Source organism: Eubalaena glacialis, chromosome 13 (genome assembly GCF_028564815.1).
Source record: "Eubalaena glacialis isolate mEubGla1 chromosome 13, mEubGla1.1.hap2.+ XY, whole genome shotgun sequence".
Classification (NCBI taxonomy): Eukaryota; Metazoa; Chordata; class Mammalia; order Artiodactyla; family Balaenidae; genus Eubalaena; species Eubalaena glacialis.
Genome location: NC_083728.1, coordinates 6,700,392 through 6,727,237, shown reverse-complemented (window position 1 = coordinate 6,727,237; position 26,846 = coordinate 6,700,392). Strand labels below are relative to the sequence as shown.

The 26,846-nt window shown below is 46.1% G+C and overlaps 3 protein-coding genes across 4 annotated transcripts in view; 2 read left to right on the top strand and 1 right to left on the bottom strand.

Annotated features, from left to right (window-relative positions):
- The window catches only part of RTF2 (replication termination factor 2), a 39,882-nt gene extending 17,327 nt beyond the window's left edge, over positions 1-22,555 (top strand). The window contains exons 6-9 of one of the 2 annotated variants that reach the window (XM_061208285.1): positions 18,144-18,257; positions 21,124-21,178; positions 21,286-21,381; positions 22,180-22,555. In XM_061208285.1, the coding sequence (XP_061064268.1) occupies positions 18,144-18,257; positions 21,124-21,178; positions 21,286-21,381; positions 22,180-22,355 (441 nt within the window). In that variant the 3' untranslated portion in view covers positions 22,356-22,555. Of the gene's footprint in view, positions 1-18,143; positions 18,258-21,123; positions 21,179-21,285; positions 21,382-22,176 lie in introns of both variants that reach the window. The other variant, XM_061208284.1, reaches the window with a different exon arrangement.
- On the bottom strand, positions 1,811-12,366 carry LOC133103904 (beta-1,3-galactosyl-O-glycosyl-glycoprotein beta-1,6-N-acetylglucosaminyltransferase 7). Its single transcript, XM_061209504.1, has 4 exons — positions 12,209-12,366; positions 6,221-7,249; positions 5,187-5,282; positions 1,811-2,034 (listed from the first exon to the last, which is right to left on the bottom strand). The coding sequence occupies exons 1-4, from the start codon at positions 12,222-12,224 to the stop codon at positions 1,811-1,813; spliced, it is 1,365 nt and encodes a 454-aa protein (XP_061065487.1). The 5' UTR covers positions 12,225-12,366.
- Positions 22,556-25,040: 2,485 nt separating the features above from the next.
- On the top strand, positions 25,041-26,529 carry FAM209A (family with sequence similarity 209 member A). Its single transcript, XM_061209574.1, has 2 exons — positions 25,041-25,289; positions 26,227-26,529. Exons 1-2 carry the CDS (start codon positions 25,041-25,043, stop codon positions 26,488-26,490), a joined length of 513 nt encoding a protein of 170 aa, XP_061065557.1. The 3' UTR covers positions 26,491-26,529.
- The last annotated feature ends 317 nt before the right edge of the window (positions 26,530-26,846 follow it).

Here is a 26,846-nt window from a genome sequence, read left to right as displayed (position 1 = left end):
CTTTCACTTTATGAATGAGGACAGTCAGAGGCTGAGTCAGGGTAGAGAGAGCAGCAGCTTCGTGCTGGTTCTGATGCCCACGGAGGCTGCTGCTTTACCTTGGCCTCGCTGGCCTGTGCCCTGACGCTGCACTGAAACCCAGCCTGTGCTTCCCTGAATCTCATGCTGCTTCATTCCACCGTGCCTATAAGTTATCTTATTATTTTTATTTTATCTCACTGTCACTGAAAGGATTCACTGAGTTGACTTCTTCCATTATAATGTTTGAGCCCTCTGAGGGCAGGTATGTGTTTGAATTTGGGTTCTATGAGTCGACGTTGAAATGAGATGAAGGAAGGCTCATCTTTTAAGTAACTTGAAAAGATTTAAGCTTCTCTTTTATTTTTTATTTTATTTAATTTTAAAAATGTGATGGGGTGTGCACTTACTTGCAAATGAGTTGTGATGAAATGTAAGGGACATGATTGTGGTGAACCTGAGATTTCGGAACAGCCAGTGGGAACGTGGCCGTGAGCTGTGTGTCTGCCTGTGAGCGGGGAGGCTGCCCCGAGCTGTCTGGGGCTCTCACGCCCTCCTCTGGCGGTCTTAACCCTCTACTGTGTGTTCTCCCTGGGATTACGTATCTTTGGGGAAGAAATGTTTGTTTAAACAGAGATTTTAATACGCTGTGGTTAGCTCGGGTTTGATTTGTGGGCTGTGCTTTCAGAGCCTCTTTTCCTTCTGTGTAGTTTTCGTGCTTTTCAAGGGCTATTTTCATGAGTGGATTTCATTTCATTTCCCTGTTTGGGAGGCGTCAGTTCACTAAGGGGTTATACTTTGCCCTTGAATTATACATTTATTTCTTTAGTGTCCTCTCCTGTGGTTCCTGCTTTTCCTTTGTTTTAGTTGTTTTAAGCTGTGCTATTTAATAGTTGTATATTTCCAGCCTTGTATGACGCTGTGAGCTCTTTTTCAGAAAGAGAGTATATTAAAAGTCCTTGACAAAACAACAAAGATTCGTGGACTTTTGGCAGACCTGAATCTGTGAGTAGAGAGAACTAAGACCATTCATGCCTTTGACCTGTGCTGTTCTGTATGGTAATCATCAGCCACATGTGACTATTTAGATTTCAATTAATTAAAATTTTAAAAGTTAAGGTTCACTTAATCAGCCACTGCAGCCACGTTTCAGATGCCCAGCTCTCCCCGTGGTTGTGTCTGGTATCAGACTGTGCAGACGTAGACCACTGCATCATCACAGCTGCACGGCTGCAGGGACCTAGGGCGGCCTTTGTAGGAAGTTGTGTTTCAACTCCAGAATTTTATTTTACCCAAAGGAAATAGACTCGTCCATGTTTTTCTAGGATTTCCGGAACAAAGTTACATTGTTCCCAGCCAAAGAGGACTGTTAGAGACAAGCATATTTTCTCCCATTTTCTGTGGGAGTTTGTTCTTTTTTAGAATCTCATCCACAGTGGTATATCTTTAAGACAAGATATGTTCTTATTCTAACCTGAGCCTGGATCTAAGTGTTTGGGGGACTTGGATTTCAGCAGCTGTTACGTGAGGCAGTCGAGCCTCCAGGTCACTTAGCCAGTCACCAGTGGGACTTTGAGTTATTTTTTCTCTTGTGATTTCTTTCTCAAAGCTGTAAAAGTGGCCTATAATCAATAGCAGAGTCTTGTTGGTAGCACGTTTCTAAACTCATTTCAGGACTAACTTGTATCAAGGAATTATTTTCCCATTCTTTTTGGTTGAATGTTCTCTGATTTCAAGTGAGGGAAACAGAATTATACCAGTAAGAAAGCAAACATTCTCTATAGCTTTCAGCTCAGCGGTTCAATTTCATATTAAAATGACTCTCCCGTTGGAAATGCCAGTGTGGTTCCACAGGGACCTCCGCCTGCCCTAGAACTTTAAGTCTGTGCCACCGCTCCAAGCACGAGACCCCAAGAGGCTCGGTCGAGTCAAATTCGTTGGCAAACAAAGAAGGTGATTGAATGATCCAGGGCAAGTCTCCTGGTCCATACCCACAGGCGTTCTGGACATAGCGGCCTGCAAAGAGAACACAGAAACTTAGCTGCCTTTGTTTCCTCGTCAGTTTACATCCACGTGGAAAAGTGACGCACTTCTAAGGTCATCTGTAAGGCCTCTCTGCTTCATGCCAGTGCAGATTAAACGGGGTTTCCATGATTACTTTGACAGGGGCTTTTATGTTGAATTTTGAATTCATGATGGAAGGGAAGCTTTCGTTCGTTTGGTTAGTGATTTCTGAAATGTTTAATGGCTACTTTAGGTGAATACTGTAGAATACTGATTGGACTCCTTCGAGGTGAACTCAGTAGCATGTCGTATGGGTCTGACACTGTGCTTGACTCTTCCTACTCTATTTTAATCCTCCCACCAACAGTGGGAGGTCGTTTCTGTCATCACCTTCAGTTTGCAGAGGCAGGAGTGCTCAGTTTGCGTGTAAGGGAAATTTCTGTTCATTTTGGAGACCTTGCTCTTTTCTCTGCTCAGTGCTGCCATGCTCTCTCCCCCCTGCTGATGCTGTAATCCTACTTCCAGAAACCTATCTTAAGGAAATATTATTTAAAAGGGTTGGAACTGCATGCACAGAAATGTCCAGTGTTGTTTGTAAGACTGAAAAAAATCAAAAGGGATCTTTTCCCTGCTAAGCGTGCATTCGTGTAGTGAAGGGCCTAGAACTGGCCCATGGTGAGCATTGTATACGTGAAAGCTGTTATCATCATCAGAATCTTTTTAACTGATAGACTCTTGGTGCAGTGTCACAGAATCTCAATAGTATTACATTTAACCAGTTGAAAGTGTAAATATGAAGATAGTATGAAAAGCTTAGGACATAGTGAAAGAGGAATCAACTGCACCTTGATCGTAACTGCATACTCTATAGTTTATGTACGTATGAACTGGAAGGGAACACAAATAAATGGGACTTTGTCAGAATTGCGTTAATGCTGTTTTGGTGATTAAAAATAAACAAACTCTTTGTTGCTGATAGCAGTGGGATGGCTCTGCAGTGTGTGCAGAGCTGGGCCATATGCTCCCCCAGTGGCGTGGCATCAGGCAGCCGCAGCTGGTTTGAGACCCAGCTCTGCCACTGCCTGTGCCATGTCCTGTGACTCTGGGAGTGACCTCACTTCTCTGAGTCTGGGGTTCCTTGTCCGTAAAGTGTACGTAATGATAGTTTCTACCTGCAGATCGCTGTGAGCATCGACGGCAGGCCCAGAGCCGGTTCCAGAAGGGTTTACCACAGACCCTACGACAGTGCTTGGCCTAAGTCGGAACTGACTGAATGCTGGCCGGGGTTGGCCCTGTACTGCTTTGCTAGTAGAACCATTTGCACAGTGAAGCTAGTGATGGCAAGAACTTTCTGAAGTGTTTACTTGTAGGGAATAATGATTCTTGTTAAGACTCGCAGTGACTAGGTTTTTTTGCAAACATTATTAAAATACTCAGATTTTGCTACTCTAAGAATTTGGAATCATTACTTTATCATTGACAGCCACAACCCTTCATGACATCTTATATACCATTGGTGAATCACTTTTTCAGGAAGAATCGGAGCCTCTCCTTTTCTGAGCATTTATCCGCCAGTCCTGTCAACCCGTGTGTAATGACAGTGAGCCACTTACTGTCTGAAGAAAGGCCAAGGTTGTTTGTTAGCCTGTCGTTTAACTGTCACCTTCTTTCTATGTGACTATCCCCCTAGCTGAATCATATCTACCTTTTAAAAAATACTAGAAAATTATTCCAGTCCTTCGGACCTGGTACCCGTCAGGAGGATGGCTGTGCACGTGGCAGCGGGAATTGTTTGTCTTTGAACTGTTCTGGTATTAGATTTTCCATTTTTTGTTTGTCCACAACCTGTTTCTTTTAGGTCAGTCTTTAAATCAGCTTGGAAACTGGGCGAACCTAGTTTATTTTGCATTATCTGATATACTGTATTCAGACCCGAGGACTGTACCCAGATGCCTTGTGAAAATAGGTTATGTATCTCTGCGGTAGCTCCCGTGGTGGTTAGGGAGCCGCTTGTAGACAGACAGCGCAGGGCCCAGGTATCCCTGGAGAGCACGTGCTCTGCCGGAGCCGCCTTCACGCACGGCTTTGCTCCAGTCTTCCTGCGTTCTCTGTCCACCACCAGCTGTGGCCCCAGAGACGTCGAGCACGCTCTGTTTTCTTCCCCGGAGTACACCAGAGGACTTGCCATCTTTCTACTGGACTCGTCCGTATCATGCTGTGAATTGTGTGTCATCCACCGTTTCCTCCCGGAGACTGTCTGCTCAGCCTGGGGGTTCGGGGGTGCGGAGAGCCAGCCCCAGAGAGGAGGCACGGATAACTTCCCGGGAGCCACGTTCTAGCTCTTCGACTCCGGAGGTGTTTCCCCCGAACCGACGCGCCTGAGAGCTGCTCTGCAGCCAGCTAGTTCTCTTCCAGACTCCACAGAACAGAGACATGGTCTCCTCCACCCCAGATCTGGCTTTCGTGTACTGCCCTGGTCACTAAAGCCCCTGGCACACAAGACAAAGGGGCAAAAGAATTCACTGTCCCTCAGGGAAAAGCCCCTGAGGGCAAAGCAAAGAGACCTTTTTTCAGCAAGAACTGCGTAAGAAGTATGGGGGGAAGCTGGCTGACCCCACCGAGGAGCATATACCTGTGCTATTCAGGCATCTGTTCTCGTAAAGAGACCCAGGGAGACAGAGAGCTCATTTTAAATGAATGTTGTTAGGGTTTGAATTCTAGGAGCAGGTGGGAAAAGCCAGATAGCTTGTGTGTTTTTATCTGAAAACTTTAAAAGTTGCAGCCCTGTTGTGTGTTCACTTTGTGAAAATTTATCAGCTCAAATACTTAGAATTTGTCTACTTCTCTGTCTGGATATTATAATTAAAAGAAAAGTTTTTAAAAAATTGACACCGTGCTAGTTGGATCATCACTAATTCTTCCAGATTGCAGTAAACATGACCGTCAGTCTTCTCCCACTGTTTTCGAGGCAGCAGTTGTACAGTTTTTATAAAATTTGAAGGTGTTTTGTGGCTTGGGTTTTGTTTTTGTTTTTGTTTTGGCCATGCTGCGCGGCTTGCAGGATCTCAGTTCCCAGACCAGGTATTGAACCCAGGCCCCAGCAGTGAAAGCCCAGAATCCTAACCACTAGGCCACCAGGGAACCCCCTTGGGTTTTGTTTTTACCTTTGCAGCCATCATGAACCGTTCCCTCCTTGTTTTTCCATTTAATGGCTCGAACGTTTCCTTCCCAGCCAGTGTTTGGGGTGGAACCTGGAGCATCTAAGGGAAAAGACATGCAGGCATACAGTGAGCAGATGAAGGGAAAGCCCAGCCTCATTCAGAATGCATGTTCTCATCTGATGAAAGGCTAACGCTTCTGGGGGCGGGCTGTGTGCTGCACCAGTGGTAGTATCAGGGTGGAGCGAGGTCCCGTATTGCGTCTATGTGCTTAGATTTCACTTTTCATCCCTTCCTCCATCCCTAGTAACTCACCTAGTATTGACAGCATGTTATGTTGGGTCTCTGGATCGCGTTTTCTCCGCAACAGCTCTCTGGGAGTGATTTGAAAGGATTTTCAGTGGATATGAGAGGTTTTAAAAAGCTCCTAACCCATTTCTGCTGGATTTCATTGTTTGCACTGTCGCCTGGACTGACTGATTCGCTTAGCTGTTCAAGCTTGAAGCCACATTCGCAATAAGAGCCAATCAGCTTTACAGAAAGAGCAAATAGGCCCATTTAAAGGAGGGCATCAGATTTCCCTCTACCTCTAAGAAAACCTATCTGAAGTATCATGTTAGTCACAAACAAAATTGCTAGTTTTAATATTTTCCATTCTTAATGAGCCCCTAGCACGATACCTGGCACTAGTAGGTATCCAGCAGTATCTAATAAGTGAAGGAAGAAAGGAAGAACTTTCCAAAGATCTGTGCTCAGAATTTTCAGAAGGCTCTATTTGAGGAGGCGCGCAATGCTGGTGCTTCCTTCTGGAGAGGGGGCAAAAGCAGCCAGCCTGATTTGGGAACGTGGCCCTCTCTCAGCAAACCTCAGATCCCTGAAAGCAAAGACCCTCCTGGACTACCCAAGTGGACGGTCTTACAGAATGTAGAGCTGTTTACCAAGCCAAAGAGCCGAAATAGAAAGAATCTTCAGTTAAGGATACACTTCTCCTGTTGTTGCCTCTGGCCTGAACAGACACTGTTTTGCTGGATTGTTCTTACCTTTCAGTCGGTTCAGAGTTACCCAGTAATGTCGCTCTGGGCCGTGGATGTCTTTAGACCACCGAAGCATGTCTTTTGCGCGGGTGTCTGTTAGTACAAACTCTACAAACTTCCTTGTTAGTACATAGTAAGCACTTCCAAAATAAATTGTTAAGTTATGGGGTGGTTCATCTTTGAATCTTTCATTTGGAGATACATAGATATCGTCTTCAGGGGTGAATTCGGGATGGCTTTGACTTGTCTTAGATTTAATGTTTGGTGGCTGGATTACTCCAGGAGTGATATTTTTATCATTCCATTTGCTTCTGATGTAGTGTATGATTTCCCTGTTAGTTTTGATTGGAAAATTCTGTCCACAAAGATTAATGACATAGTTCCATTGAAATTTGGAATGGACTAGATCTTTCATACAATTAATACCTGCCTGTAGTCTCCTAAAGCCAGTGTAAGCCATTTTCTCTCTCGTTGATGAAAAAAAAATATTTTCAAAACAATTAACCAGGGATTGCACAGCAGTCTTATACTTCTTGGGGGCCTTTTCATCAACATGAATACAGTAAACATTTTGAGGCACATAAATAGCTCTGAGAAGCTGCACAAGCATAGCCAGCTCCTTATGAACAGTTATAATGTATGCCAAAGGGAAGGTGCCCTCTTCTGCAGACAGGGGTCTGGTTATGAAATGCAACTCCTGGGATATCCTGGAACAATTTCCTGGTCTGTGTAAATGAGCAAGTATTTCAGATCCATGAGGGTTTTTACAGAATTTTGCAATTTGGGGAGCCACCTCTTTCCCTTCAAACAAAGCCAAACACACTTCATCTGGATAAAAGCCACATTCCACTACTGCTGGGTAGGTGGGTTCCTCCTCTGGTTCCTCAGGAGTTGGATTCCTTAAATAAAGAAAAATGAAGATGCAAATGGCTACGCACACGAGAAGACCTGGCTTTGTGGCTCGCAGCTGGCTCATGTTTTGAGCTCCAGTCGCCTTCTTATTACCATGGTTTGAAATGTTTTCCTCTAAGCTTCCTAAAAGAACAACAGGCAGAATTTAGGGTGTTGTTAACTCTATTCCCCCTCGCCCCTGCTAACTCTATTGGCGTACACGTATTTAAAGTGTATAATTTGATCAGTTTTTATATATGTGTATACTCATGAAACTGTCACCACAGTCATGATAACAATCATTTCTTTTACCCCTGAAAGTTTTCTTGGGCCCCTTTTACTCCATCCCCCTTACACCATTGTCTCTGGGCAATCACTCATATGCTCTTGTCACTGTAGACTAGTTGGCATATTCTACAGTTTTATATAAGCAAAGTTATACGTATGTACTTTTTTGCCTGGATTTTTTTTCACTTAGGATAATGATTTTAAGATTTCATCCATGTCACTGCATTTATCACCGTTTTTCCCTTTTTATTGCTGATGAGCAGTATTCCATCAAATGGACGAGCCGCAATCTGTTTATCTGTTCATCTGTTGAAGGACACTGAAGTTGTTTCTAGTTTTAGGATATTACAAGATGCTGTAAGCATTTGTGCACAAGTCTTTGTGCAGACCTATGTTTTTGTGTCTCTGGGGTAGATACCTAAGAGTGAAATGGCTGGCTCGCATACAGGTGTATGTTTAACTTCTTAAGAAATTGCCAGGTTTTTTTCCAAAGTGGGTGTGCCATTTTACATTCCCACCAGCAGTGTATGAGAGCTCCATTTACTGTACATCCTCACCAACACCGGGTATGGTCAATTTAAAAAACTTTAACCAATCTAATAGGTGTGTAGTGGTAATTCATTGTGGTTGGTTTAACTTTGCATTTCCCTGATGACTAATGATATTGACTGTATTTTCATGTGTTATTGCCCTTATCTTGGCAGATAAAAATCTCAAATATTTATTTTGGACATAGATACTGTCCTGTTCTGCATTATTCAGAATTTATCTTATGCCATTATTCTGTATCATGTTATGAGAATATATCTTTCCAATAAAGAAAACAACAAATCAAGAGAAATTTTGTGATCACATAATTCAACTTGTTGAAATGAGTTTATGAATTGTTTTTAGAGAAGGCTTCAGTGATTAAAAACAAGATATCTTTATCTAATAAAATTATTTGATAATAATTTAGTTTCCTCTCTTGAACTCTACAGAGATGCATGAATAAGTATTTTAATTAATTAATTATTTTTGGCATGCAAAGACCATCCTTTGGAATTTAGGGAAGAAAATTGATCAGGTAAAATATCTATATTGTTAGTAGTTTTTTCCCTTGTTTATGAATTTTGTCTCTAGGTTTCTGTAAAAAGTCATATCATTGGTTGTTCTTACTTCCTATTTTTTAAAAAATATTTATTTGTTTTATTTTTGGCTGTGTTGGGTCTTAGGTGTGGCACGAGGGCTCCAGAGTGCATGGGCTCTGTAGTTGTGGCGCGTGGGCTCTCTGTTGTAGCCCGTGTGCTCAGTAGTTGCAGCGTGCAGGCTTAGTTGCCCCACAGCGTGTGGGATCTTAGTTCCCCGACCAGGGATCGAACTCGCGTCCCCTGCATTGGGAGGCGGAGTCTTAACCCCTGGACCACCAGGGAAGTCCCCCTACTTCCTGTTTTTAAAAACCCATTTACTTTTGACCAGTGTTTTATCTCAGATTTGACATTAGTCCCTTACCTTTCCACATCATTATTGCAAATGCCTTTTGGATAAAGCATTAACAAGGCAGCATTTTGAGTTATCCTGTGTTCTTAAACTATGAGCCCATAAAAACTGTAAATGCTGATTGTGGATTTTTAAAATGTATTTATTTTCATTGTATAGTTTCTTTTTACCCATCATGCTTCAAAAATAAAACAACCACTGCCCAAATATGTCAGGTTACGTTTTATTCTGGTTCGGTAAATGTTGATTGCCCCAAGCATAAAACGTTATGGCATAATTTTACAGACATTTTTATAAATTACATAATACCTTTTATAAGCACAGAGTCATCATTATAATTAACACATTTCATATCTGGTCTCTAAAATAGACACAACATGTATCATAAAAACAGAAATTCAGTTGGATGGAAATACCTTCTTGAAATGAAAATAAAGCTTTTAACTGCTTCTCTGTTAAGAATTTTGGTGAAAGGTAAACCACGTACCATAGTTTGTTACATTTTCTCCTGTGTTTAGCTTTTGCATGGGAAGGGGGTTTGGGCGTTTTTTTGGTTTGTTGTCTTGGTTGTTGTTTTTAAGCTTATGGTCAAAGTGTAAAACATGCTGGTCTCATCACAGAAATGTTAGCCCCACTTCACTGACAGACTATATATACCCCATGCAGAGCCCAGGGGATTGGGTATTTTCAGTGTTTTATGATAATTAAGTGAAGACACGTCCCATGTGTAGTCCGTTGTCCTTCAGGGCAATACGTTGGCTAAATGCTTTCCCTCCCTTATTTATAGAGAGACAGGCACAGGAGCTTGGTCACGGTTAATCTGCCGCCTTTCTGCCTCGTGTTCTGTTAGCGCAGCGCTCACAGTTGCCCAGTTAAATCTTCCTTTTGGCTCAGGTTCACTTTGAAATTTAGAAATCAGTGTGGCTAGAATGCCATGTTGTGGGAAGGGTCACCAGCTTTATTTTCACTGTTTCAGTACAAGCTTTTCCAGGTAGTCAGGACAGCCTTGTACTGAAGCGTTTGGAGACTCCACTGCTGCTGAATTTACATAGTTCTTGCTGTGGCTTTAACCTGCATCTGGTGGATAATGTGAAAATTCCCACAGGAATCAGCTCTTTAGGGCCCGGCAGTTTTTCCTTTTTAAATGGTGGTGAGCATCGTTTTCAGCTTTGCAGACATTTCGGTTCTTGGTGATTTGTTGTTGTTTTGTTTCTATGATGTGAAATCAGCCTTTGTAGTCATAATGAAACTGTAATTGTTAAACATGTGCCTTTTTATCACTAAATTAATTTCCAAGAAATGTAAGTGATATTTTCCAAGTGAGAGGAACATGCAGCCCATTAAAAAAAAGTGCAGTCTTACTGATTATTGAGCAATTTTTTTCCCTCCACAAAAGGTTTAAATATTTATTTATTTTAAAGACTTTAGAAAGAGTGGCAGTTATCATTATATATCATGGAGCAGATACAAAAGTTCTTTGTTCAAACCAGACCCATTATTTTACCATTCCAGTGTTCTATTTCCTCATGTACTACTGAAATCACAAATGATTTCTAAAATTATTATTTTGTGTGTGTGAGAGAACATTTTAAGGCTTTTTTCATATAGTGTCATTCCTTAAATGATCTTTCCTGGGCCTTATATATTTTGATAATCTTTTAGTTCCTCATATCTGCAGCCTTTGGTGAGTAGCATCATTAAAATATGTATAGTGTACAGTAGAATTAAATAGCTTCCAGACAGTGAATAATGTTTTGAAGATTACACGTTCAGTTGACTGAGGACATATGACATCCAAGGAATTTTGTAGAATATCTTTCAGTAGCAGTAACTACCAAAGTTACGGTTAAGGATGGTGTTAAAATTTTTTCCTTTTTGTGGTACTAGAAATCACAAATGATTTCCAGCTATAGTTCTCAGAATGGAATTATTTTACCTTTTATTTATGTTTTTGTCCAAGCATAAAATATTTCCAAGGAGTTGTTTCAAAATACATTACTATCCTAATTATGAGAGCCGGCGAGCATATTTTCCTTCTTCTTTTCTGCCTTCTTTATCTGTAGTGCCCCTCTCCCACCGCCCCTACTGCAGGCCTTAACAGCCAAGAACAGAAGTCAGCAGTATGGGTCTGGTACTATGTGTTGCCACTAGAACACTTAAGGGCAGTCATTTTGAATTTGTTATGACGGGATTTAATTTGTTATATAGGCTTTTCAGGGGGAGTTGGCAACATCCTGGATAAATTAATTATTTTGCTAAATCTTTTATACTTTGTGGGTTTTTTGTTTTTTTTTTAATTTGGTTGCACCGGGTCTTAGTTGCGGCAGGCAGGCTCCTTAGTTGTGGCTCACCGGCTCCTTAGTTGTGGCATGTGAACTCTTAGCTGCGGCATGCATGTGGGATCGAGTTCCCTGACCAGGGATCGAACCCTGGCCCCCTGCATTGGGAGCGCAGAGTCTTAACCACTGCGCCGCCAGGGAAGTCCCTTGTGTTTTTTTTTAAAGGTAATTCCTGTTAGTAAATAGAAAATGGGCATCTTTAAAGGTGAACTTGTAATATTTTGCCATATATTCTATAGACTATTACTGTTTTAGAGTATTAACATTAGCTTAACCAGATTAAACAATTTAGTCTTTATTTTCTGGACGGCAGATGGGGGTGTATGATAGTACCTGCCTCATGAGGACTGCGGGCTAGGGGTGTGGGGCAGATGGCTGAGCGTTTCCCGCTGAGCCTGGCCCGGGGCGGTGCTCAGTGCTTGAGCGGGGTGGGGCGCTACCGCCAGTCCTGGAGCAGTGAGACCCTCAGACCATGAATGTTGGTTCTCTCTCCAGTTACTGCATGTTTGTCCTAAAGAAGTCACTGTAGCTGCAGCAATGAAAATTTTGTGTGTTATTTTTGTCGTCTCTGGGCTCAGAATGATGTCCAAAGCACCTTACAAGTTAACAGTTTTTTCTTGAACTATTTGAGCTTTATCATAGTAGTTAGACTAATTTTGAATTCAGACCGTCAAAGCTGTCCAGTAAAATAGATGTCTTAATCACAACATGCTTATTCCTAAAATGTGTATACGTTTCTTCAGCCACTTTGATGTGAAGGGGAAAACTACATTTTAGGATATCCATTTATAACCGTCACAACAAAAACAACGTTTTTATTAGAGGACTGTTTTTTGAGAGGAAAAGATGCCTGCTACTTCTGCATTTTAAAATATTACTGATATTCCAATAGTTCTATTTTAAAACCATGGAGGAGGCACAGTAAAACATATTTTAGTAATAAGACCTGCTCAGCCTGTGCCATTCATGATCTCTGCATAGTTAACGAAGCACTTACCAAGAGAGGCTCGCATATGGGGTAGAGGTCCTGGCCGTGTCCGCACCCAGCCTGGCTTTTTTTTTCCTTCAGTTGCTTCTCTTGCTGTGGCTCCGGCTGAAATCACATGAACAGAGTTGCTTGGCAGGTTTTGTTACCCTTTCATCCCTGGAGGATTTTATTCTTGTTGATCCTGACGCATGGGTTGGAAAATAGAACCTGCGAATTTCTTCGGGGCTGGCCCCCTGCCTTACAAAACAAACAGCAGGAAACACCCAGCCCAGGTGAAGGGCAGCGCAGGGTAACTGTTGGATTCTGAAAGCTGGATGAAATCCTGGCAGTCCTGGGTCAAATTCTTTAAGTGTTTTTAAAAGTAGGAGGCCAAGTTTGTTTATCGGACACTTTTTCATTAAAGGGATAAATAAAAGTCATTTAAAAATCTCATTTGATTCCTAAGTAGCATTCGGAGTGCTTCAGCGTGGCTCTCCAGAGGCCTGACTTCAGGGAGGCAGGTGCGCCCTGCCGTGCCCCGTCCTCCCGCGGCCGTCTGTGCATGGTTAGTAACGACTCCCTTTCGTTATTCTCCTCCGATGGATACTTTTCCTCCTAACATCCTTCCTTTTCTGGTTTAAAAGGTCCTCCCGCTCACTGGACCTCTCTTTAGGTTTACCCCAGATGTGTCTGTCGGGAATAGTGAAGCCAAGAGACGTGAATCACACCCCGCAGAGACTGTCACCCGCTCAGGTGTTCAGACACCTGAGCTCTTTATTTAGTCAGCCGAGTTCAGCTTTTCTTCCCCTGCTGCGGTGACTCGAGATACCTGTTGCTCTTTTGCAGAACAGATGTTGCCGTTGCCCTAGAAAGATTTCTTAACTAGGCAGGTAGAACCTAGTCTCTTTAATCTGAAGGGGATGCAGCATTGCTGCATGTGTGACATGTATGCCTTTTATATAAAAACAGATCCATGCAACCTTTTAGTGGGGAGACCCTGTATATGTCTGCGTGGAGTTGTTCACATTCTGTGAGTTGAGAGACTACTTTTATCAGACGAGAGTCAGGAAAGGAAAGGCCACCCTGCCAGCTGGCGAAGTGTGGCTCCAACTCTGCCCCCAGCCCCGAGGGCTTGTTTTAAATTGTCCTGTGAGTGCTGCTGAACTGGCCCGGCAGGCCCGTCCCTAGGGGAAGAGGACTGGCGCTGGATTTCACCTGGACCTCACATGCTTAACCTGGACAAAAGCAGTGGAAGAACCTGAGAAAATGATGCGGAGAGTTGCCTGCGTGCAGCTTTTATACTCCCATAGCTCTAAGGGAGACACAGAGTAAAACCAACCATGCTGAACGGAGTGTTGTAATAAATGGACAAAAACACAGGCTTAATGTATCAGCTTCTTTTTTTTTTTTTTTTTTTATTTATTTATTTTTGGCTGCATTGGGTCTTCGTTGCTGCACGCGGGCTTCCTCTAGTTTCGGTGAGCGGGGGCTACTCTTCGTTACGGTGCACAGGCCTCTCATTGTGGTGGCTTCTCTTGTTGCGGAGCACAGGCTCTAGGCATGCGGGCTTCACTAGTTGTGGTGCACTGGCCCAGTTGCTCCACGGCATGTGGGGTCTTCCCGGACCAGGGCTCAAACCTGTGTCCCCAGCACTGGCAGGCAGATTCTTAACCACTGCGCCACCAGGGAAGCCCTGTATCAGCTCCTTATACTGATGTGATTCAACTAAAATTTTTGAAAGATGAAAATCCTAATAAATAAAACAGATATAGAGCGTAGACATGTAAATTACAAAAGAGGCGCTGTGAATACAGTGGGGTGTTTTATGTTTCTTAATCAAAGCCAAAAAGGAGCTGTCTTCTTCTGCTTTTTAGATTAGCATAAGTTTTTTTTTCCTTCCTTTACGTGGTATGATGGGCATTCTCACATGTTGTAAGGAGTGTAAAGTTCATGTGACCTTCTAGGGGAGCTATTTGGCTTTAAAATTTCACTCCCTTTCATCCTTGTTTGAAATATTTCTTTAGGTCATGTTCTCATTCCTTCATTCAGCAATTATTTACTGAGCATCCACTGTGTGCAGGACCCTGGGCTTAAGATTCAGCTACAACCATGAAAGATAAAGACAAAACCTTCCCATTTGGAGCTTACAGTGTGACAGAGGGAAGCCCTATTTTAAAAGTCAGTACACACATACAGGCATACATTCATTTATCATAAGCCATGAATGCAGGAAACAGGGTTCTGTGATAGAGAACAACCAAGTCTCAGAAGTGGAATTTGGGGGTCAAAGATGCATGTAATCAGTTGTTCATCACAATTATTATTTGTAAGAACAAAGATTGAGAAACCACTATTCCATTTGTCTGTGATATAAATATACAGATATAGTAGCATATTACTCTTAATTCTGTTTCCTTCAGCACTTTCCTACTGGCCTTTTTTTTCAATATTAAAAAAAAATTAACATCCAGAGGTCATGTGAATATACAACTTCTAGTCTGCTTTTCCTTTTAACCTATAATGAGCATATTCCGTGTTGTCGAAAACTCTAAAATATATACGCTTCCTTTTTAGGAATGTATTATGATTTATTTAGCCATTTCCCCCCTTTTTTGGACATCTGAGGTACAAGTAATAAAAGGAAGCAAAACTGAAAATAAATATGTGATTTCACCTGTACGGGAACAGTACACATAGAAAAATGGGAAATACGGGTGTTTCTATTTTGTGTACCTGTTACTTTTATAAGCAAAGAGAGGGTCAGTCCCTTTGGGCCGCTGTGCCTTTGCAGCAGCCCCCCTCCCTTTCTAAAGCCCCCCCGCCCTTTAGTCCATGGAGGAGAGCCCCTGTCTGGCAGCTGACATCGTGGCAGAAACCTGCTTCCTGCCCTGGTTTTACTCGCCTCCAGGGACGGGCCGCTCCACGCAGGGCCCTGGGTTCCAGCAGAAGCCTGGTGAGGTCAGGCGTGACCCCAGAACAGGTGAGGGGCCCGTAGCTGGAGGGAGGGCCACGTGCTGCCGTCCCCTGGGGCTGCCCGCTCAGGTCCAGGCAGTTGAGGCCTTGAGGGGTGGGTTTGGTATTAGTGGATTTTTTGAATTTTGGAGACAAAGAGCAAGAGATCTCAAGTTTTTTTTTTTTAATAAATTTATTTCTTTTTATTTTTAGCTGTGTTGGGTCTTCGTGTCTGTGCGAGGGCTTTCTCTAGTTGCGGCAAGCGGGGGCCACTATTCATCGCGGTGCGCGGGCCTCTCACTGTCGCGGCCTCTCGTTGCGGAGCACAGGCCCCAGACGCGCGGGCTCAGTAGTTGTGGCTCACGGGCCCAGCCGCTCCGCGGCATGTGGGATCCTCCCAGACCAGGGCTCGAACCCGTGTCCCCTGCCTTGGCAGGCAGATTCTCAACCACTGCGCCACCAGGGAAGCCCGAGATCTCAAGTTTTAATGTGCAAGGTTCCCGGCTCAGTGTTGTTATTAGCAGCTGATTCAACTCTAGGACTACAACTCGGGTACAAGACAGGGCCCACCGTCACACGTGGACAACTAAACAATCGTGTGCAGGGAAGGAGGCTGCGGACCGCTGGCACGATCAGTCAGACCCGGGCAGCAAGAGTGGTGGAAAGAGGCGCAGAAAGCCCGCGGGGGAGGAGGACGAGGGCTGTGACGGAGCAGGGGAGCAGATGCGCTGAGGAGGGTTACTGACGCCAGAGCCCCAGCCCCAAGCCCCACCGGGCCTTATCTACCGCCTGATTCTGTTCCTGTAGAGTCTTTTTCCTTCTCTCTCCAAGGAGGACAGCCCCCAGGGGAAGGCTCTGCCCCAGTCTCCCACAGCCCGGGGCTTCCCAGGTGGCCTTCCCCTGCAGGGGGGCTGTTCCCCTCCCCTGGCCTCCCGGCATCTCTGTCCTCCAGAGGCAGCCCTGGCCAGACGCCGTACCAGACGCCCCCTCTATATGCACAGAGCTCCTCTCTGTGGCACCAACCTCGGGCTTTGTGGGTCTTTACCACCTTAGAAAGGAGCCGACTTTGACCTAGAGCTGTGGGTTTTGGACACAGAGCCACAGTAAGTAACCCAGCTGAGGCAGCGGCCAAGGAGAGTCAGCAGACGGTGGCCGGCTCCTCTGTGTGTTAGGAGGTGCTGGGAAAGCGGTGGCTACTTTCAAGAAAAAGAGCAGTTGCGTGGCTTTTCTTGTGCTGAGAATGTTTTCTATCAGAGAGATTCTGGGCGTGGACTCGGCATACAGCCGTCCTCACGGCCCAGGTTTGTCCAGTGACCCAGCAGGGCTGTGTAGCCCTCAGATGGTACGGGGCAGGGACCCAGGCAGAGTCTAGAGGAGTCCGCGTGAGGCTTCCTTACACTTTCTCCCTTCCACGAGGGGGCACGGCTCCCAGCGAGGAAAATGCAGCAGCACATACTGTCATCCCTCCCTATCGGTTGGGGGGCTGGGGGGATTGGCCCAGGACTCCCGCATATGCTGAAATCCGCAGATGCTCAAGCCCCTTATATAAAATGGTGTAGCGTTTGCATATAACCGACACCCATCTTCCCGTTTACTTTAAGTCATCTTCAGGTTACTTATAATACCTAATATAATGTAAATGCTATGTAAGTAGTTGTAAATACAGTGTAAATGTTACGTAAATAGTTGCTGGTCTATGTAAATAGTTGCCGCGCCCTGCAGTGGTAAGTGGCAACTATTTATATAGTATTCAAGTGTTGCTTTTTGGAACTTTCTGGAAAATTTTTTCTTCCCAAATATTTTCTGTCTGAAGTTGGTTGAATCCATGGATGAGGAACTCAGGTTATGCGATGCTTCTGCCTAGGGAAGCTAGTTAGAGACACGATGCTGAGGGCTGGAACTTGGAGCTCCATCTGTGTTAGGAAAATGCAAAACTGGTGATAGTTGAGCGTTCAGTGCCCAGCTCTGGGCTCCATTCCCTACGGCGTTACCCTTAATTCTTGCCTCAACCCAATCATGCTGGGAGTTCAGTCTATCCCCATTTAACAGATGCGGTAACTGAGGCCGAGGTCTAGGCAGAGGGACTCTGGAGAACCCACAGGAAGAGGGAAACAAACCCCGAAATGGATGCTGGCCCAAACACTGTCCTCAGCAGGGCTGGCTCCCCAGGGAGCAATTGAAAATGCAGCACCCCTGTGGGCATGACAGTGGGCAGCTGCAGCCCAGGAAAGGGCTGAAATGCAGGCTGTGCCTCCGGAATGGTCCTTCCCCTTTCCTGCTGGGATTTAGCCCATTTACCCTAATTGGCCAACTTCCTAAACTCTAAAACAGTGGTTCTCAAAGCCTGGTTCCCCCACAGGCAGTATCTGCATGACCTGAGAAAACATTAGAAATGCAAATTATCGGGTCCCACCCTAGAACTCCTGAATCAGAAACTGGCGGTGGGTCTCAGGGATCCCCCAGGAGGTCCTGATGGAAGGTCAAGGTTGCAAACCTCTGTCTGGAATGTGAGATCCCCCAGCCTCTCGCTTTTAGCCTTGGCTCAGCTGTGTGTGAGTCTCACAGGCTCTTATTAAGTCAGTCCTCCTGAGATGAGCCAGCAGTAGGTGCTCCATAAGTATTGCTAATGATTCCTTCCACAGACGTTTCCTAAACGTCCACCCTGTGCTTGGGTCTTTGCATGGGGCCCCTGGAGGTCGGATCCAGTGGGGAGGCCTGTAAGCAAAGAAGCCCAACACAATTGGGAAGTGGGAGGAGCCCTCCAGAAATCCAAGTGCCTAGACACCAGCCAGGGCCAGTCTGGCAGGCGGGCCTGCTATGCTAACTGTACACAGAAACTTTCCCAAGCAGGGCTCGGGGTCAAAAACTGGCCAAGCCCAGGTGCAGGCGGGGAAACAACAGGAATTTCCCAAGAGCTTGAGGACCAGTGGTTGGGCTAAGAGTGAGGGTCTGAGGGTAGCTGCTTTCCGCGTGGTGACGGAATCTGTCGTCTTCTCTCTTTCGTCCTCTTCAGTGTGGGGCTGCCTTCCAGGAGGACGATGTCATCGTGCTCAATGGCACCAAGGAGGACGTGGAAACGCTGGAGAGAAGGATGGAGGCGAGGAGGCTGCGAGCCAAGCTGGGAAAGGTACTGGAGTCCCAGGCTCGGTTCCTCGCCTTCCTGAGTTTGGGCGCAAGTCAAGTCTGCAGGTCCTGCCCAGCCGCGGCCTCTGCTCCAGAGCCCGTCGCAAACCCGCTGGCTGTGCTGCTGGCGCTGGTTCGGGGTTTGCCGTGATCGAGGCAGTTCTTATGACCAGGCGGGCCCGGGCTCTAGAAGATTAACGCCCTCGCTGGGTTGGGCTCAGTGGTCTGCTCTGCGCTCGGCTGCCTCATCGGTGAAGGGGGCGGGGGGTCACGCCACCTGCAGGGGGCGGGTGTGGGCAGGAGGGTAGAAAAGCTCAGGCCTGTGAAGTCTGCCCAGAGTGCGTCCGGAGGGCAAGGCGGCCACCACGATTGCTGTGCGGGCACTGAGTGTAAGAGGCTTGGTGCCACACCTTGTAAAACGGAGGAGAAGTGAAAGTCACCGCCCCCAGCACCTCTGGAGAGCCTGTGCGGCCCAGGTTTGAACGTCCTAGAGATCTGGGGGGAGCCCGGGGCCTGTGCTTCCCACCCACTCCTGGGAGTGCAGATGCAGACGCGCACCCACACACACGCATGCAGACACACATGCAGACACACGCAGACACACACACACACACACACACATGCAGACACACACACCCTCCCTGCACTCCCTGGAGTGAGGAGCCAAGCAGCCTTCCCACTGTGGAAGCCGCCGGCCTGGCCGTCCTGAGCCTCCCCTGGCCCCGGTTTTGAGTGGCGCCCCGGCGATGCTTGCTGGTGCCCGGCACTCTGGGTCGGGGGTGCTGGGGTGAAGGCTTTGCTTTGCGCCCAGGTTTAGAATCACCTTCCATAAGCAGTGGAATCAGTGCTTAATGGTCTGATGTGCTGAGCAGGCTCAGAACAGTTGATCAGCTAAGAAACCATTCAGTGTGTCATCGACTCTGGGTCCAGTAGTAAATTTTGTTCTTTCTTGAGTACTTACAGATGATAGCCATGGTCTTTTTTTCATTCTTTAAAAAAAGAAAAAAAAAAGGTTCAGGGTAAATGTGGGAGAAACTTCATGTCATCAGAACTAAGGCAAAAGAATGCCTAAAGTATTAGAAAATTAGTTTCAGGATCCTGAGGACCTAAAACTGTGAAGAAAAATAGCCTGCCTGGTTTTGGGCTACTGGCGTGCATTTACCAGTGACGTAAGAATTACAGATTTGTCAGGCTTTTCATTTTCTAAAATCATAATAGAGGAAAGTGCAAGACCGTATCACCCTGGAATAATATGTAATTCATGGTCATGAGGCTTTAAAAAGCTGAGAATATGATAGCAGTATTGTTATTATGTATGGGTCCAGAGTTCTCAGAAAGAGCCAAACCACTGGCATTTCCTCTGAAAGCTTCACTGAGGTAGGAAATAAATAATGTGTGTGAATGGTTCTGTAGTACAAGGAATTGTGCCCAGCTTTTGTGATCAAATACCAGTAGAAGTACTCCATGAAGCGGTCTTGTACGAGGTTATTACAATATTCATGAGAAATAAAGAGACGCTCTGTCATTTAAAGGGGTGAGTTCAGGTTTAGAAGTGAATAGAAGTTTGAGATATTTTTGACAACATTTACCAAAGAGGATCTGCTTGTTCTTTGTTGCTACTATTGATCGAGTTCAGTTTTTAAGAAGCACGAAAGGGAAAAATTGTATTTTAACGGAAGCTCCTAGAGACATTGGTGTGGTCATTAGCCTTCTTCTTGCTTTAGTGAGTTGTCTCCTCTGTCCCAGGCTTCCTGCCAAGTTGTTCAAAGCCCGGTGGAACTAGCATGTCCCTCTCCGCAGAATACTCCCCGGACCTTCTGGGAATGCTTCCTAGAGACGGCTACCAGGAAACCAAAATACTTCCCCAATGTACCCGCAGCTGGAGACAGGGCATAGCATTTCCTGTCTAAGGCCTCATTACTCGTGCTTTTCAGATAACCTCAGCTGTGAATGGAGGGCTTAGAAATTAGCAGTTTTCTGCATTTTTTTTTTTTTTGAAGAATGAGGTGTTACCCTCACAAATTTGAATGCATGTCTTGCATGTGTGAAATGAGCAGGACGTGTTTATGTTTTATGAAAGTGTTACAGATCACGTAGCATGTATATAGTACAGGTTCAGGGCCACTGCCCGAGCAAGGTCTTTGATGTTTTCTAGTGATGGGAGCCTTCTGAAGCGTTTAGGCTGCGTATCTTTAACGCCACCTTTTGCATGCTTAGGAAAACGGCATGTTTAAAGTAAATTCTCTGAGTGAACGTAAGTCCTGTTTGTCCTTTCTGTGACTGAATCAGCTGTGTGGTTTTAGAATGGTTTGTTTCATTTCTTAAATTTTTGCTGACCAATTTAACTATTATGAGCGACTGAATTCTAACAAGTAATCCAGAGTTGAGGGGAATCGGCTAAAGTGTTCTTTAGTACAGGCCTCAAGTCCTTACAGTTAACTACACAAATGTCAAAGCAGCTGGACAACTTTGAAGAAGTCTTCCTGGAAGGGTTAAGGTTCAGTATTGGCTGGACTTGTGTTATTATCCAGTTAACTGCCCTTTTGTGTGCAGTCGTCACGGCGAACGCTGACTGTTCCCACTGAAACCTGTCCTCCGCGTTGAGGTGTTTTGAGGAGGTGGTTTGGGAATGTAGCTACACAGCCAAGCAGATCTCTGCGGATGTGTGTCACGTGAGGCGAGAGTGCGCAACTGGAAACACGTGGGGAGGCCCGAGGTTTAGGGCAGAGGATCAGAGTGGTCTTCAGCGGGAGCCCTGCCCTGAGTGACCCGTGTCGGCCTCTCCCTGGGCTCCCGGACTGGCGGGAGCCACACTGACTCCGAAATCAGTGAATCTGAGCACGTGTCCGCCCTCCCCTTTCTTTTCACAGAAAACAAAGAAACCCAAGGTGGCAGAGTCTCTCTCAAAATCAGATGTCAGTGAAGGTAAGATGCTAAAAGAGCTCCTTATTTTAGCAAAAGTAAGGCCATAGGCCTGTTTCCTAAATAAGTTCCTCTTGTTGTTTTGTTTTGCTTACTTTGTTTTTTCACAGAAGCCCCAGGACCATCAAAAATGAAGACAGGGAAGCCCGAAGAAACCAGCCTTGATTCGCAAGAGAAGAAAGGCACCTCGGCTCCCAGAAGTGCAGGTGGGTCCTATTGAGACGGCAGTGGGCCACTAGACAGCTGGGAACCTGCGTGGGTGCATCACAGTTTTGCTGGCGTGAATTCGAGAACTCAAGCTCGTCCTAATGGTGTCTCTAAATAGTTCACTGAGCTCTCTTGGCGGGTAACTAAGAAGCAGTTGATTCACCTTAGAGCAGGAGCCCTCTCGGGATGGAAGGGGTGTGGGCACAAATGCCAGTTTCCCTGTGGAGTCTGCACTTGGGGCCAGGCTAACAAGGGGCGCCGAGGCCTGACGCGGGCGTTCCCTAATTTAAGGCTGGGGCGCGCTGTGCACCGCGTGTGCACTCGAGCCGGCCTTCCTCCACCTGCTCTTGACCGAGAGCCGTTCTGTTTGCTGGATAGTCCAGAATTTAGTGCCTTCTCCCGAAACTCACTACCTTTAACAAAGAAAATAGTATTTATTTCACAAAGAAGAAAAGCACGGGTTGATGCGGTGAAGGAGTGTGTAATCCTGTGGTGTAATCGTCCTCCAGAGCGTTCATGCGTCCCAGTCCCCCAGACACGCACCTCAGCCACCTGGCCTCGGCATCTCATGTACGTCATCCCCGGAGCTGGGACCAGTGCCGAGAATGTATAGCAAGTAGTGATTAGTGTGATTTTAGATACAGTAGCTTCATTTGTTTTTAGGACTTGGCGATTGAGATAACGTATTTCAACATTCATCCCCAGAAAGCAGGAGGGAAATTCCTGGGATTAATGAACTTTTGAGGATGTGACATAGTCCCAGCTTTAAAGTTTTGGGCTTTTCATTTTTCCAGCAGCACACGGGAGCTCTTCCGGAAAAGCCGGGAAGCCTCCGTGTGGAGCCATGAAGAGGTCCATCGCCGACAGCGGAGAGTCAGAAGCTTACAAGTCCCTTTTCACGACCCACAGCTCCGCCAAGCGCTCCAAGGAGGAGTCGGCCCACTGGGTCACCCACACGTCCTACTGCTTCTGAGGCCCGGGGCGCGGCCTCGGCGCACCTCAGATCTCGGAGCCCGTTGTGGCAGGGCAAGACGGGGTCTCGGTGACCCCGCCGGCCCCGCCCCGTCGCCCTCTCCGCTCACCGCCTCCCCCTGTGCGCGTGGACCTTCCCCGGCCAAAGCACGCTGGCCGCGCTATTTATGCTTAAAATAATTAAAGACTCCAGACTCCTCACGGGTATGTGGTTGGCTCATTTTGACTCAGAGTCTCATGGTTTTGCTCGCGGCGGTTAATTAATTAAACAAGCCAGCTGAAACTGAACTTGAGGAAGGACGAGTTTGCAGTGCATTCCGCCTGCAGGGCTGTAGGAGGGGTCGTGTCTCGGCGCCAGGGAGGGGACTGAGGGGCCTTCCTTGCGGATCGCCTTGGTGAGAGAGGGGATTTAGTTGGCACCCGATGATTTCGTAGGAAAATAAAGTAAGTCTAAAGTCTGCTCTTGCTCTCGTCTCTGTATTTTTCTTCTTTCTTCCCCGAGCGTTGAGTAAGAAAATTGCGGCCACTGCACTGATAGCGATAGTAGTTCTATGACATCATGTCAATTCCACTTTCCCTCTCAGCAGAAGATTATAAAAGGGGGAAACTGTGCATAAAATTGGTGTATCTTATCCATAAAGTGTGTTGAAGTGAATAATTAATGAAATTCTCCTATGAGACCAAGAATCAGGAACATCCAGGTTCAACACTGCCTTTCTGGAGACAGTTGTATCATTGAGATGGTTCTTTATACCAGACCCAGGGCCCTGGTTTCCATTAAAAAGCAGGCAAAGGAAACACAACATTGTAAGTCAGCTGTACTTCAGTAAAATACATTTTTTAAAAAAGCAGGCAAAGGAGCTGGGAGAGGAAGGTCGGAGGCGGGAGGGGGCAGCCTCGGAGGATTCTGGGGAGGGGGTGGAGAGCCGGACGCAGCCTGCTCCGTCCCCGGGTCCTGTGCCGCAACAGGGTGGGAAGCTGGACCCGAGGACGTGTTGACATTGTGAATATGGAGGCATTTTAATCAGAATGATCTTAACGTCAGTGAATTTCTGTTGTGGACTTTTCCAGAACAAACCTGAAAATTATCTATTTTCTTTCCCCGATCAGCATTTATATACATTTACATACAGGCAAGTCTGGTTATAATAGCCGTGCCTATTTCCTAACCAACCCTTGGGCCTCACGCCCCCGTAAGCCCTGCACAGGTGCTCTCGGCAGGGAGCCCCACGTCCCCACCCCAAGCTGGGGGAGCATGTGCCCCAGGGCAGTCTGTGCGGCTGGATCCCACTCTGCGTCTCCCCTCCGGGTTTCAAACCGTCTCACAGAACTTCTCCATCACTCAACACAGTTAGAGGCACAGTGCAGGCACCCAGTGGACCCTTGGTTATATCCAGCAGAAGGCTTTATTCCCCGGGAATAAGTGTGAATCAGGTGACCCAGCGGAACAGGTACAAGCCCTGCGTTCCATTAGTCGGGACTTTTTGTTTCATGTCATTTTTAGAAACTGATGGTTTCAAGTGCACTGGCCAGTGAGCCCTGGCTGTACTCCTGGCAGCGGCCTCTGTCGTCCTGCAGGCTGTGCCCCTCTCGCCTCAGAGTCTTCACACCTGCCTGATGTCAACCACGTCCCCATTTTATCCCGCCTCCTCCTGATCATCCCTCACATTCTACCTGAATGTCTTCTTCAGGAAAGCCTTCCTGCCTGAACCAACCTAGAGCTACCCCCTTGTGTTCTCTTAAAGCTCTCTGTTCTTATCACAAATGTTATTTTTTCTTTTTTGGCCACACCGTGCAGCATGCAGGATCTTAGTTCCCCAACCAGGGGTCGAACCCGTGCCTTCTGTATTGGGAGCGTGCAGTCTTAACCACTGGACCACTAGGGAAGTCCCCTTATCACAATTTTAATGAAATAAATGATACTCTTAATTAACTCAGGCATTGCACACTCAGGTGAAGTCAATGAGCGTAACTGTGAGGCGATAGGGAGTGGTGGGGACTGTGGAGAAAACATGGCCACCTAGAGGGGAGGTTGCTACTCAGCTCCAGCAGAGAGGGGCCCCCATGTTACCAGATCGTCCATACTTTTCAAAGGAAACTTAGTTTCCTTTGAAATCTGGCCTTTTTAAGTGAAGCCCTCCCCCCACCGACATTTAAATATTGGCAAATAATCATTTTCAGAAACAATGTAGGCCAAACAAAGTACATCAGTGGCTCCTAGTCTGTAGCCTCTGTTTTTTTGGTGGGTTTTTTTTTTTTTTAGCCTCTGGTTTAATATCTTTCTTTCCCACTAGGCTCTCAGCTCCACAAGGGCACATGCCCAGTCTGCTCTGCTCACCACAGCGTCTGCAGTCAACAAATAGAAAAACAAAAATAGATGGACTCTCCCAGTAGAGCATGAGGGTCAGAAAGAACATACTGGCAAGGAGATGGCCTTCTATCACTCCCCGCCTCTCTTTTTATTGCCCGCTGGAAATTTTGCCATTTCCCTTTAAGCCCTACTCCCAGGCGACCCCTGCGAGCCTCTTTATCCTCTGCCCTGAAGTCATCACAATGGCCAGAGCTGGTTCTGGCTCAGGGCCTCTGTGACATCACCAACCGCCCAGCCCAGCCCTGGTCCCCAGTCTCCGGGTGCAAGGGCAGACCAACCCACCATGAGCCACTTTGTCCCCCATCTCTGCTCACCATGCGGACGCTGAAATGGTTCTTGTTTTTTCCTCTGTGCCTCTCCTGTGGCTATGCCTTTGTGTTTTCTTCTCTGAGGGATAAAGCCAGAGAACCCCAGGGGAAGGTGCCTTGTGGAGGGCACTTTCGAATTCGGCAGAATCTCCCAGAGCATGCCCAAGGCTGGCTTGGGAGCAAGTGGCTCTGGTTTTTTTTTGTTGTCGTGCTGTATATGATGCTAAAGTTTCGAGGAGATAATGAGAAGGATAAGGTAAGGATGGCTCCGTTTTTCACACCACATTGATTCCATCTCAGAAAGCTCAGACTCAGAGGAACACATGCTCTGGTTGTTACAGGCAAGACCGTTAAGTACAACGAGTTTGAATACAGAGTACCTACTTCTTTCTGGTCCTGAGAAACATTGGCTAACTCATTTCCTGATGTGTCCTTAGGGAGGACGGTAGATCTTAACTCACAGAGGTGGGGACTCATAGTTGAAGACCACCTTCTGTTTACTGGGCAACTAAAACCTTGGCTCAATATTTATCCTGTTAAATCAGATTTTTCAAATTGAGGATAGATTCAAGAACTTGGCGTGTTTCAGGTCAACATTATTTATGGAGGCAGATTCACTGCCCCTGATTTTTAGTTTCCCTAGCGTTTGAATCATTACAAGTTGCTGAACTGAATGGAAATGGTATCACTATCCCAGGTAAAGGAAAAGACCTGTCGTAAAGGGTCAGAGGTGTAAAGAGGTAACAGCCTGTCCATAAAGTGGCTGAACAGCTCTGAGAAGGGGAAGGGAGAGAAATACGGCAGCATGTTTGCTCCTGGACAAACCCACCGCTTCAGGATTCTGTGTCCAAACTGATGGGAGCAGGGGTTGGCGAACCTTTTCTGTAAAAGGCCAGATAGTTGATATTTTCAGCTTTGCAGCCCATTCAGTCTCTGTTGCAAGGACTCAACTCTGCCGTTTGAGCATGAAAGCAGCCATAGACAATATGCAAATGAACGAGCCTGGCTGTGTTCCAATAAAACTTTATTAACAAAAAAACCTGGTGGGCCGGATTTGGCCATCGTTTGCCAATCCCTGGGCTAGATCAATGCTAGAGCCAACTTCTCTTAGGTGAACCCCGCTCTCTTAGAATTGTGTCAAAACCAGCAACGTCAACGGTATTATTCACCCTGAATATCTTTCTTGACAGGAGCAGAAGACTCCTCCTGCCCTTCGAGGCTGTTCATTTCGCTCTCCAATAAAGAAAACTCAAAATGCTTCCCCCAACAAAGACTATGCATTCAATACCTTAACCCAGCTCGAGATGGACCTTGTGAAATTCATGTCCAAGGTGCGGAATCTGAAAGCCGCCATGGCAACCGGCGGTAACCTCAAGCTTCAGAACTCAGAGGTGCCTGCAGACCCACACAATAATATTACAATATATGAGATATGGGGCGAAGAAGACTCCGAGTGAGTGGATTTGTGTGTCAAACTAGGAGAGAAACATTTGAGTGTTGACAAACCGTATGCAAACTAATAAAACTATTCTGAAGAAAAAGAATTCTCGAATTTGGGACCTTTTTCCTTGCTCTTTTTTTAAGCTTGAAAAAAGTGCGAGGCCAGTAGCCATAGCAGTTATTGTTTTGTTTTTGCCTTCCTCACTTCCTCTAGAGCTGAGGGCGGTGAGAAGTGTATGGACAGTGGCATTAGTGTAGGGTGACATTCTTGGCCACTGTGCCATGGCCCTTGTAGAATAAGGCTTGGGAAATTTGGGGTAAGATGCTGGTATTATTGTCATAATAACTATCTTTATAGTAGCTATTTTTGCAA

Excerpts from the sequence above, each read along its gene's own strand:
- LOC133103904 (XM_061209504.1), bottom strand. Across the intron at positions 5,283-6,220 it reads AACTCTGAACCGACTGAAAG|ATGCTCCAGGTTCCACCCCA; the intron begins GTAAGAACAATC and ends CTTTTCCCTTAG. Across the intron at positions 2,035-5,186 it reads GGTTCATGATGGCTGCAAAG|GCCGCTATGTCCAGAACGCC; the intron begins GTAAAAACAAAA and ends TTCTCTTTGCAG.
- FAM209A (XM_061209574.1), top strand. The coding sequence starts at position 25,041 with ATGCGGACGCTGAAATGGTTCTTGTTTTTTCCTCTGTGCCTCTCCTGT. Across the intron at positions 25,290-26,226 it reads GAGATAATGAGAAGGATAAG|CAGAAGACTCCTCCTGCCCT; the intron begins GTAAGGATGGCT and ends TCTTGACAGGAG.